Source organism: Quercus suber, unplaced genomic scaffold (genome assembly GCF_002906115.3).
Source record: "Quercus suber isolate HL8 unplaced genomic scaffold, Cork oak 2.0 scaffold_24, whole genome shotgun sequence".
Taxonomy (NCBI): Eukaryota; Viridiplantae; Streptophyta; class Magnoliopsida; order Fagales; family Fagaceae; genus Quercus; species Quercus suber.
In genome coordinates this window covers 2,088,854-2,100,065 of record NW_027069489.1, presented here as the reverse complement: position 1 = coordinate 2,100,065, position 11,212 = coordinate 2,088,854, and the positions used below count along the sequence as shown (strand labels likewise).

General features: G+C 34.0%; 1 protein-coding gene across 2 annotated transcripts; it reads right to left on the bottom strand.

The window, feature by feature from the left end:
- Positions 1-725: 725 nt before the first annotated feature.
- LOC111997738 (ABC transporter B family member 11) lies at positions 726-8,442 on the bottom strand. Of its 2 annotated transcripts, XM_065766436.1 has the most exons (13): positions 8,173-8,442; positions 7,575-7,897; positions 7,207-7,261; positions 6,924-7,099; positions 6,593-6,814; positions 6,266-6,504; positions 5,511-6,036; positions 5,014-5,287; positions 3,893-4,713; positions 3,387-3,653; positions 2,988-3,251; positions 2,562-2,855; positions 726-1,255 (listed from the first exon to the last, which is right to left on the bottom strand). In XM_065766436.1, the coding sequence occupies exons 2-13, from the start codon at positions 7,827-7,829 to the stop codon at positions 902-904; spliced, it is 3,747 nt and encodes a 1,248-aa protein (XP_065622508.1). In that variant the 5' UTR covers positions 7,830-7,897; positions 8,173-8,442; the 3' UTR covers positions 726-901. The 2 variants fall into 2 exon arrangements, with proteins under 2 accessions (XP_065622508.1, XP_023885640.2); XM_024029872.2 differs by lacking the exon at positions 8,173-8,442 and having other exon boundaries at positions 7,575-8,045.
- Between the last annotated feature and the right edge of the window lie 2,770 nt (positions 8,443-11,212).

Here is an 11,212-nt window from a genome sequence, read left to right as displayed (position 1 = left end):
CCAAAAAATCTTATATCATGAGTTTTAAAGCATCTCTTTAAGTCTTATCTTGCCAATTTAGTTGACTTAAAAAAAAAAAATTTCAAAATTGTATTTTGTAAGCTTGGAATTGTTTTTACTTTACATGAAACAAATTCTGGTCTCAAATTTTCCCAAAAAAAAAATTAATCTCTATGTTAATTTGTGATTGTTATGGGCATACAAGTTTAGTTCACATGTAATAGAAGAACCAAAAGATAAACATCACGATATACATATATTTATAATTAATGACATAATTCTTATCAGAGTCATCTTGATAAATGATCATACTTGTTCTATTCATTCTTATTCGATTCTTAGACAAATATCTGAATTCATTCTATGAGTGTCTTGAATTTTTCTATATAGTCTATAAAATGCGAAGGCTATATCAATCTTATACAATGCATGGCATACATCATGCTTCCTATAGCACTAGCATACTTGAGTTGTTCAACTGACCTTATAAAGGCAAAAATATATATGAACGGTCTTAACTAATATGTTGAAGATCTATAGCAGATCTTAAAATTTCGGAACTAAATAGTAATAGTAACAGAATAAAGAACAACATAATATGGTGAACTAAGACAATACTATTTGCTTCCAAAGTCTTTGATATTTCACAATCCTAAACACATTATTATATCATGTGCATTACACATTGGAATGATGACAAGTTAGTTCTTGAACGATTAGGAAAGTTACAAAATCAGCTCACTTTATTAAAAATTACCATCAGGGGATAAATTCAAATCCATCTTCCTTAACATAGATTTCTAATCATGGGAAATTTTAGAGACTATTTTAACATGTGGGGAAAGACGATTGCAAGAGGCTTTTTTTTTTTTTTTTTTTTTTTCAAATTTACAAGAGGCTGTTAAGATGAAGCTTTTGTATGTAATGCTACCAAGTTAGCATAAATACCATCCTTGATATTGATTAAAATTTCATGCTTTCCTTTCTCGGCTATAACTCCATCTTTCACCACAGCAATTAAATCTGCACCCTTGATTGTGGATAAACGATGAGCTACCACCACGGTGGTTCGATCAACCATTAATTGATCCAATGCATCTTGAACCACTCGCTCAGACTCAACATCCAGAGCACTGGTGGCTTCATCTAGTAGTAGTATTTTGGGAGCCTTCACTATAGCTCGTGCTATAGCCACTCTTTGCTTTTGTCCTCCAGACAACTGGATACCTCGCTCACCCACTATTGTATCATACCCCTGCATTCGCATTTCACATTCCTTATAATTATTATGAGTCCTACAAGCACATATAGATTACAAACAATCTCATCATATAGGCTTGTTAGATATATTAGGATCCTTGAGCTTAAATGTGTTGTAAGCCTAATAAACCTATACTTGCAAGACAAGTTACCTAGTCCTACAAGGTGTTAAGAGTTATTACTGACTAGCATATTGCATGCATGTTTTCTTTTATGTGTAATGCATGTCTTTTGGGTAAGAAGAAAATAACTCTTTCCTTTGTACTTAGTAGTTACGTTGCTATCTTTGACAATTGAAAGTGAAACGTTTTGTAGTATAGATTTCTTTTGCTTTTAGGTGGAAGAGTCTTAGTTTTTTTTTTTTTTTTTTTTTTACAAGATAGAAATTCTACTTTAGCTTAATTTAAATGTAAATATGTGTAAAGCTCTCTCCTGGAGACTTAACTCTAGCTCTTTCCCCTCCCCCCCCCCCCCCTCCCCACCCCCCACCAACAAGAATTTTGTACTCATGAAGTGACCATTATGCCAAGGATGCACGGTGGTGAAGAGTCTTAGTTAAAGATGAGCCTTTTTTATTTACTTTTTTCCTTTGCTAGAATTTAGGAGCTTTTCTCCTTTGTGTTCTATATATAGTTATTCTCACCAGCTGTAGTAGCATCCACTATGTGTAGTACCCAATAAGTGCATAAACTAGAAAGCAAATGCAAGTGTAAGAAAATAGAAAAGCAAAGAGTGAAATAGTTAAGTATGTTGATTCTGTAGCAAAATGTTTGGAACATTTTAAGTATCAATAAAAATTCCATTTTATTGAGAACTCTTTTCTATGTTTTACTTGAATTCGGTAAGATTTATTATAAAGTATTTGATGAGTCCAAATCTTCTGTCTCATCAATTGTGCTCCACTTCATGCTCCACCAATAAAACTTGGACAACTAGCCTGTCTCATTAAATGAAATAACTTTGACTTTTATAAGAGAGGCTAGTTGTTTCATTTAATGAGATATCTCATTTAATGAAAAATGTTAGTTGTTCAAATTTTATTGGTAGAGCATGAAGTGGAGCACAATTGATGAGACAGAGGATTTGGACTCGTATTTGATACCTTCTTCTTGGGTGTCAAATTTATTACTTTGACATCTTAACACTATAATCATAAAAAGGACTAGTTAATAAACATGTAGTGGGCTTCTAAATAGTTTCTTTGTCTTCCTTGAATGCACATGAACTCATAATAATTTGATATCATGTAGTTGCTAACTAGTCTATCTCACTAAAGCACATTGATTGTTCAAGTTGTTTACCTGTTCCAAACTACTAATGAATTTGTGTGCATTTGCCAATTCTGCTGCGGTTAAAATTTCTGCTTCAGTTGCGTTTCCCTCCTTACCATAAGCTATGTTGGCTCGAATAGTGTCATTAAATAACACAGGCTCCTGGCTCACCAAACCCATTTGTTGCCTTAACCACATCAGTTGTAGTTTTTGGATTTCAATACCATCTAGTGTAATGTGACCTGCATCAGGATCATAAAACCTCTGCAACAATGAGATCACTGTTGATTTTCCACTCCCACTTTCCCCAACCAGAGCAACCGTCTGATTAAAAAAAAAATAGAATTTGTTAGTATATGCATATTAAAGTGAGACTAAATTTTTCAAACCATCTGCGAGGCCTGCCATAATGTAAAGTACAAGAATAACTAATGATGCCAAGTCCGAACAAGTTACCTTGCCAGAATGAATAGCCAAGCAAAGATCCCTGAATATTTGAACATCAGATCTAGTGGGATACCTAAAGCTGATATGTTGAAGCTCAATCTCTCCCTTCACATTTTCTATTTTCATTCCAAAGGCATCATTAGAATCTATCTTTGATTTCCTGTCAAGAATTGCAAATATAGAAACAGCAGAACTCTTTGCTTTACTGGCATCTGGGGCCAAGGAGCTTGACTGAGTAATTCCAAAGGCTGCCAAGGTGAGAGCATAGTAAACCTGTAATTTAGGACACACAAGATTTTATCAAGGGATAAACCAATGAAGAATAGCTCTGAAGTAATATAAAGCTAGTTAGAACTGCTAAAACAAAATTTGAATGCCTGACTTGGTAGATAAGCCAGAAGAACTCACCTGAAAAACTTCAGAGAATGTTGCTTTACCATCTTTAATAAGTTGGGCTCCAGCATAATAACAGCATGCATAGACTGAACCCATTATGAAGAACGATAGCCCAAAACCTATCCCGCTGATTAACCCTTGCCTTTTTCCTGTCCTAATAGGGCCTTCGCATTTCTTATGGTACAATTCCATCATCTTCTCTTCAGCACAGAAAGAAGCAATTGTTCTTATACTCCCTACTGCATCATTTGCAACTTGACTTGCTTCTTCATACATTTTCTGTGACCATTTACAACTTCAGTATATTTCAAAGGGACTATTTGAATGCATATATAGTTCATTTCAGATGTTTAAACCATTAACTTAACTATGGGTTGGGATTTCTTTAAAAGGTTTTTCAATAGTTACTTCTTTTCAGATAGAATCAAAAGTTTCTTTCCCCTCTGTTCCACACTCATTTGATATTAAATGTTTTTTTTATGCATTGGAGCTAGTTGACTATGAAGTTTAAAGCAAACCTTTGCATCTGCACTGGATCGTTGCATAAACTTCATTTCGACATATACCCTTACTCCGAAGAGAGGTAGCAAAACAAAAATTATCAGAGCCAGTAGCCAGTTCGCTGTGAAGGCAATAACCATGCCTGCAATAGCAGTTGCAATATTTTGAACAAGCAAAGCAAGTGCATCTCCAACCACCCCTCGCATAAAAGCTGCATCTGCAGAGAGCCTTGCACCAAGTGCACCACTTGAGTGCTTAGCTTCATCAAACCAACTTACTTCCATATAAACTACTTTCTCAAAGCACTTTGACCGAATCCTTCTTATTAACTTACACCCAGCAATAGCAAATAAGTACGACTTTGATGGTTGAGCCAATAGAGATGCCACACCAAGAACAATAAAAGTTAATGCCCAAAATATTGAATCCTTACAGAGTTTATCTTCTGGCTCATAGAAAATTTTGATTGTGTTGGACAATAGTATCCCGTGAACAGGTAAAATTAATCCATTGGCCACAGCAGCTATTGTGCCTAGAAGTAAAACTGGGATCTCTGGCTTGTTAAGATGAGCCAGGCGATGAAGTGAGACTTCTGGAGGAAGTTTGGTTGGTGCTGAAGCAGGAGTAGTGGTTTCTGCAGGTGTTGTTTCCTGCACACTCACCACATCAGCCACTCCAAGAGATTTTGAGTATGAGTGATGACTTGAATTTCTTCTAGGAAGTTCTGGCATTTCCTGATCATTTAGAACATTTTGTTCCAACATTGTGCTAATATCTTGCAAATGTATAAGCTGGCTATAAGCTCCTTCAGGGTCCTTAATTAGTTCAGAATGTGAGCCTGATCAGTCAAGAGGGATAAGAATGCAGTACAATGTTTATCTCAAAAATAATCTAATTAGCATGGTGATCAATTTAGTAATTTGAATTTGGTATTTAACCGGAAAAAGATATACGTAAATAAACTTCAAGCAAGTTGCAATGCTGAGAGAGAGGCACCTTGTTATTCTGAAAAAATTATCAGAACTCTATAACTAAACATGAATATTCAATGAATCGCTAAGACATTCACAATAATGATGGGAAACTTGTGGAACTTCGCTGCTAGAAAAGAACAATCAAACAAATATATTATATATACCTTTTTCAACAATTTTTCCTTGATGTATCACTGCAATAGTATCAGCATTCCTCACTGTACTCAAGCGATGGGCAACAATAACGGTTGTCCGATTTGTCATAATTCTGTCCAAAGCCTCCTGCACAATTCTCTCAGATTCTGCATCAAGAGCACTTGTGGCTTCATCTAAAAGTAGAATTCTTGGGTCTTTCAGAATTGCTCTGGCTATAGCAACTCTCTGCTTTTGACCCCCAGATAGATGAGTTCCATGCTCACCAACCATTGTGTCTAGTCCCTGAAGACATCAGACACAAAACCACATTATTGAATAGTTAAAATTCGGTGAAACTCAAGGCACATATGTTCATCTTTCTACAGAAAAAATAAATAAAAACATGAGAATACAATCATGGAAATCCCAAGAGTGTTCTTTCATAGTATAAAAAAAATATAAAATTCCAAAAAGAATTGCAGACTAATAGATCATTCTAAACAAAAGATTAGATGAAGAATCAAACCTGAGGAAGTTTATCTATGAATTTAGCAGCATTAGCAATTTCAGCAGCAGCTCTTATCTCTTCAGTAGTTGCATTGTCCTTCCCATAGGCAATATTGTCTTTAATGCTACAAGTAAACAACACAGGTTCCTGGCTGACGAGGCCAATTTTCTGTCTGATCCATTTTAGTTGGAACTCTCTGAGGTTAATCTTGTCAATAAGAACTTCACCAGCTTGCGGATCATAAAATCTCTCAATTAAACTGATAACTGTTGATTTCCCACTTCCACTCTGTCCAACCAAAGCAGTGGTTGTACCACCAGGCATTGAAAGAGAAAATCCATTGAATATATGCTCTTCAGGTCTTGCAGGATAACTGAAACAAACATCCCTTAGTTCTATATCTCCATGAATATCATCTAACTTCAGGCCACTATTGTCATAAGCGTCTATCTGTGGCTTCCTTTTAATTGTCTCAAACATTTTAAATGCTGCAGCTTGTCCAGCAGCAAAAGCACTCATGCATGGAGATGCCTGCCCCAGATTCCTGGAAATAAAAATTAATTTACCAAAAATGTATCTTCAGCTTTTTGGACTTATCAACTATAACATTTTGTGTGATATATGGAAAAAGTGGGGCTTGTGGGGGGAATGAATTTTCAATCTTGCACAAGCATACAAACATGCAGATTTGGTATAATGTATATGTGACAGATTATAGTATGAGGATAATGTATCAATTTTATGAAAAACTTATGAAGTAAAATGCAACTTACACGGAGCCAATCAAAACAGAAATCAATATAACAATGACATCCCCTCCAGTATATCCTTTGTCAACTATCATTTTCCCACCATACCATACTGCCAAAGCATAACTGCAGTATCTAAAAAACGTAATTGCACCAATACTCAACCCAGCAGCCAAGCCTTCTTGGACACCAGACTTGTAAGCTGTGGTTAAGGACTTGTTGTATTTAGCTATAGCTTGCTTTTCCCCTGTATATGATGCAACCTGCATGGAGAATTGCCATCATGATTGAATATTATTCTATAAAAATGGAAAGGGAAAATCAAAGCTTCCTTAAGCCAAGTATGCATACAGTTCTGATTGAACCAAATGTCTGCTCTACTACTGTTGCTGCCACTGAATAAGCAGCTTGCCCACGGGATGCCATCTTTCTTATAATTATGCTCATGAAATAACCAGAGATGACAAGAGGTGGAATTGTAGATAGCATGACTGAAGTGAGAAGCCATCCCTTGATGAATGCTACAACAATGCCTCCTATGAATGTTGCTACCAACTGTACAAAAGTTCCAACCTGCAAATTACAAAAATAAATGACTAAATAAGAGAGAATTTTAAACTCCAACTAGGGATGCTTCGAGGAGATAGGAATGGTTTCAGGTGTGCATGCAGTGCATCAATACCTTCTCACCCAAGGCATTTTGAATAAGAACAGTGTCTCCTGACATCCTCCCAATTATTTCTCCAGTGCTAGCTTCCTTATCAAAGAAGGCAATATCTTGCCTTAAAATCGTTTTCAAGTATAAACTTCTTATTCGTGCAGCCTGTCTCTCCCCTGTTACCATCCAACAAGCCATCTCTGGCACATAGAAAAAGTGGGGTATCTCAGGTTCCAATAAACCATTATATTCATTAAGTCATCTCCTTGTTACTCTTTTATCTCAGCAAGAAAGCTTATGTACTTACGGAAAAATGATGCAGCACCGGATGCCACAGCCACGTATAAAAACTTTACGGTCCCCTGAGAATTAAAACAATCAAGTTACCACTGATTACAGCAAATTATTGATATAAGCATACCATGGTATCGAGTTAAGCATAACCAGATAGACATTGTACTTGAGCAAGCATATCGGAGAACAAAGAAAGCACTTTCAAAGAACCGTTAAAAATTATATGGAGTCCAAATTTCTGTGAATATTGATTAGTATAGAGTATAACTGTGCTCTTCTTCATGTAGATGGTGAAGACAAACTCAAATTCAAGAAATATAGCATAGTTGTATGGGAAATATAGATGACTTATTATCATATTTTTGTTGCAAAAGTACGAACCTCAGAAATCTCATGAACTATATCTTTGGTATCCACAGTTCTTCCAAAAGAATCAAGAATATCTCCAAAGACCATGGTCATGAGAGGTATAGAGATACCATTACCAACAGCACCAATTGTGCCAACAAACATTAATAGATAATCCAGGTGGTCAGCGAAGGAGAAAAGTTTGTAGTATGGTACTGCATTAGTGCTTTCCTGTTTCTCTTTTGTCTTGTTTGAATGTTGTTGGTTGTTTGTATTTTTTTTGGCCATGTTGCCTGCAGCAATACTTATTTTGCTATAGTTTATCACCTTAAAGAACTTTGATTATATGACCACAGCTGCAAGACAAAAATAATTAGCACCCTATAGTTAAGGCAGAATGGATGAGTTAAGTTCAATCTAATGATGTGAAACAAGATCAAAAATAATTTTAAGCCTTTTCTCTACTTGGGATAGTAAATATATATGCATTAACCGAAAAATAAACCAAGGAACACTTTTTAGTATTTCTCTTTAAGCAAAGTTGAAAACTTAACCAATAAAAACAATAATCAAAATTTAATTCTCAAAACCAATAAATTGTAAGGAAGTTAAGAAAATTTTAAATTCGTACACGAATTACAGACTGACAAACAAGGAGTTGGTTTAACTAGCCTCTGTGAACTGGCATCAAGGGAAACTTTACAAGCCAGAGTTTGTAGAACATCATTTCAGTGCAAGCACAAACCAAATGAAATAGTTTGGGATACAAGAATGAATGAGAAGAAGCTGTAACCAAAAAGCCAAACAATTTTTAGAGAGCAATCAAAGAGAGAGAGAGAAAGATAGAATCTGTTGGGAACCCCATTATAGAGAAATATACTTTCAAAACCACTAGCATATTTAAAGTTCGTTCTGTGGAATCATGCAAAGGTATAATAGGTGGTATTAAGTATTTACTTATCAATCAAAATATTGAGGGGAAAGGAAGGAGAAACTACATCCAAAAAAAAAAAAACCATCCATTTGCATTAGCCAATGTTGTTATTTAGATTAAGAAAAAAATCTAAAAATCAGACCGTATGCAACACTCAGGGAAAAGAAACCATTCCTGCCTTTACCGAAGATAGCATGACAACAAAGCAACAAAGAAATGATCAATCAAGTTGCCAACTAATACAACTTGCAACCCAGATCCTCTTTCTTATTAATTGCACTCATTTTTAAAACTTATGGCTGATAGTGAAAGAGAAAAAGAACAGAATTTGTTCCAGGATTGGATTCCAAGAAACATTAGACTAACCAAAAATATCAAGAACACTCAAAAAATTATTGCTGTTTAGATGTTTGCTTAATGCGGCCACTGCACTATCTCTGAACACTCAACCCTGATCCTCTTCTTATTAATTGCGCTCATTTTTAAAACTTATGGCTGATAGTGAAAGAGAAAAAGAATAGAATTTGTTCCAAGATTGGATTCCAAGAAACATTAGCCTAACTTAAAATATCAACAAGAACACTCAAAAAATTATCACTGGTTTAGATGTTTGCTTAATGTGGCAGTTGCACTTTCTCTGAACAAACCTGGCTTTATAAGCTACAGACAGTTGAACATTTGTCAAAATTAAAGTTCAAACTGAAGAAAAAAAAAATGTCAAAATAAGTTCAACCCAAACAATTCAGTTATAGAAAATTGATGAGACAGAGGATTTAGACTCGTTATAGAAGCCTTTTGTTTTTTCCATACATATTCCTCAAACATGCCATAAGGGAATCTCGTGCATGGCTTCTCAAAGGGGCTGTTTAAGCTGTGTCAATTTTTTCATTTTACGTGTTTACCTTTTCTTTCTTTTTTTTTGGTTAAGTGTTTACCTTTTCAAATACACTATTTAAATGCACTCTTTTGTTTTATATTTCATTTAAATATTATTTTTTTCATTATTTCTTTATTCGTTTTAGTGAACACAAACAACAAAAAAGAGAGAAAAATTGGTTGATTTGGAAGAGAAATTATAAAATAAATAAGTTGGAAAAAAATAAAAACAGTAATAATAAAACTCCTTTCCTTTGTTTGTTTCATGTGCAATATGATTATTCTTTTGAATGGTATACTGTGTTTAAACAACAATTTTCGTTCACAATAGTTTTTGTTATTTAAATACTGAAACACGTATTTTCATAACGCTTTTTAAACTACACGTATTTCTATAATACTTAAACAACAATATTAGAAATTTCTAGCCAAACGGGCCCTTAAACTCTTAGGGATTTTAAGTTATGCAATCCACTCAATAATATTCTCCAACGTCCCTCCTGAATTAGCAACCGTTCTCTTTTGGTCAGTTGTTTATTAGTTGTCAATTGTTTCAAGAACCTTTCCCCACCTCTATCAATTTTCAGTATTTTTTTTTATTTTCTAACAAAAATTCTCACAATAAAATGAATAAATTAGTATTATCTATTTTGTTAACCCTGCATTATTCATGCACCACACTTGCATAGTCATGCACCTACGCCTTCTACATAAAATATTCTACATTACATGAAGTTTTGATGGAGTAGTTTTCGATGGAAATGTAAGGCGTAGTAGTTTTGATGGAAAATATTGAAAGTAGAGAGGAGGATGGTATCAAAACTTCATGTACTGTAGAATTTTTATTTAGTAGGAATAGGTGCACTATGCCAAAAAAAAAATAATAAAAAATAAAAAAAAATAAAAAAAATAAAAAAAAAAAAACCTACTCCACCTTACTAAATACTCCTATTACAGACAACCAAAACCGTTCATAAAGGCAGAAGGAGGGAGTGAGTAATTTTCTTTTTATCCAAAAAAATTTCTAGGTAATAGGAAAAAAAACCAATAAATAAATTCTAAGTCAAGGTTTTCTATGATACAACAAAATGTCAATTGCATCTGTGCAAAGAAAAGAAGAAGAAGAAGTAATATAAACTATAATTTAAAGGGTATAACAAATTTTTAAGGCCAAAATATATTATTGGTCCATGAAGTCCGCCTGCTGAATATTAGTGGTATCTCAACTTTCTTTCTTCTTTTTTTAGAAACGTTGGTCTATCAACTTTCAAGTGCTTGCTATCAGTATTTGAAGTAAAAAAAAAAAAAAAAAAGTGCATTATTAGTCATCTATATTTATATAAATCTAAAAACTGAAGCGTAGCATTTAATACTGTTATGCTCAGGTTAAGCCACGTCAGCAGTCATGTTATTACTATTCTTTTTCCATTTGTCCTACAATTTAAAAATAGTTTTCATAAATTTTAAGATACTAATAAAAGGAATCCTAGCCTTATCTCCACCATAAAGCCCAATCTTTATAGCTTTATTTCCACCATAAAGCCCAAACCCAAGCCTATGTTAGAATTTTAAAAATTCTTCTTCTTCTTCTTCTAAAATTCCTTTTTTTTTTTTTTTAAATTAAGGTTGATGTATTGATGTAGATTGTGGTTTTAGAATTTCCAGTGATATATATGGCCTGTGCGTTGCAGATAGTTTTTTTTATGGGGTTCAATAAAAAAAATTTGGCACAGTTGATTTGATTCCATATAGTTATTGAGTTTTGTTTTAGAAAATCTTTAGATTTTTTTTTATTAGTTTATTTGATTTTTGAAAATTTTAAGGAGTGGATTATCAACGGAACTTTATGTAGAGTTGTATT

What these genes read in the sequence shown, in the direction of transcription:
- LOC111997738 (XM_065766436.1), bottom strand. Translation starts at nt 7,829, where the DNA reads ATGGCCAAAAAAAATACAAACAACCAACAACATTCAAACAAGACAAAA. An exon ending in CATTTGGTTCAATCAGAACT is followed by an intron (nt 6,505 to 6,592) that starts GTATGCATACTT and finishes TTCTCCATGCAG; the next exon opens with GTTGCATCATATACAGGGGA. An exon ending in TGGCTATTCATTCTGGCAAG is followed by an intron (nt 2,856 to 2,987) that starts GTAACTTGTTCG and finishes TTTTTTAATCAG; the next exon opens with ACGGTTGCTCTGGTTGGGGA.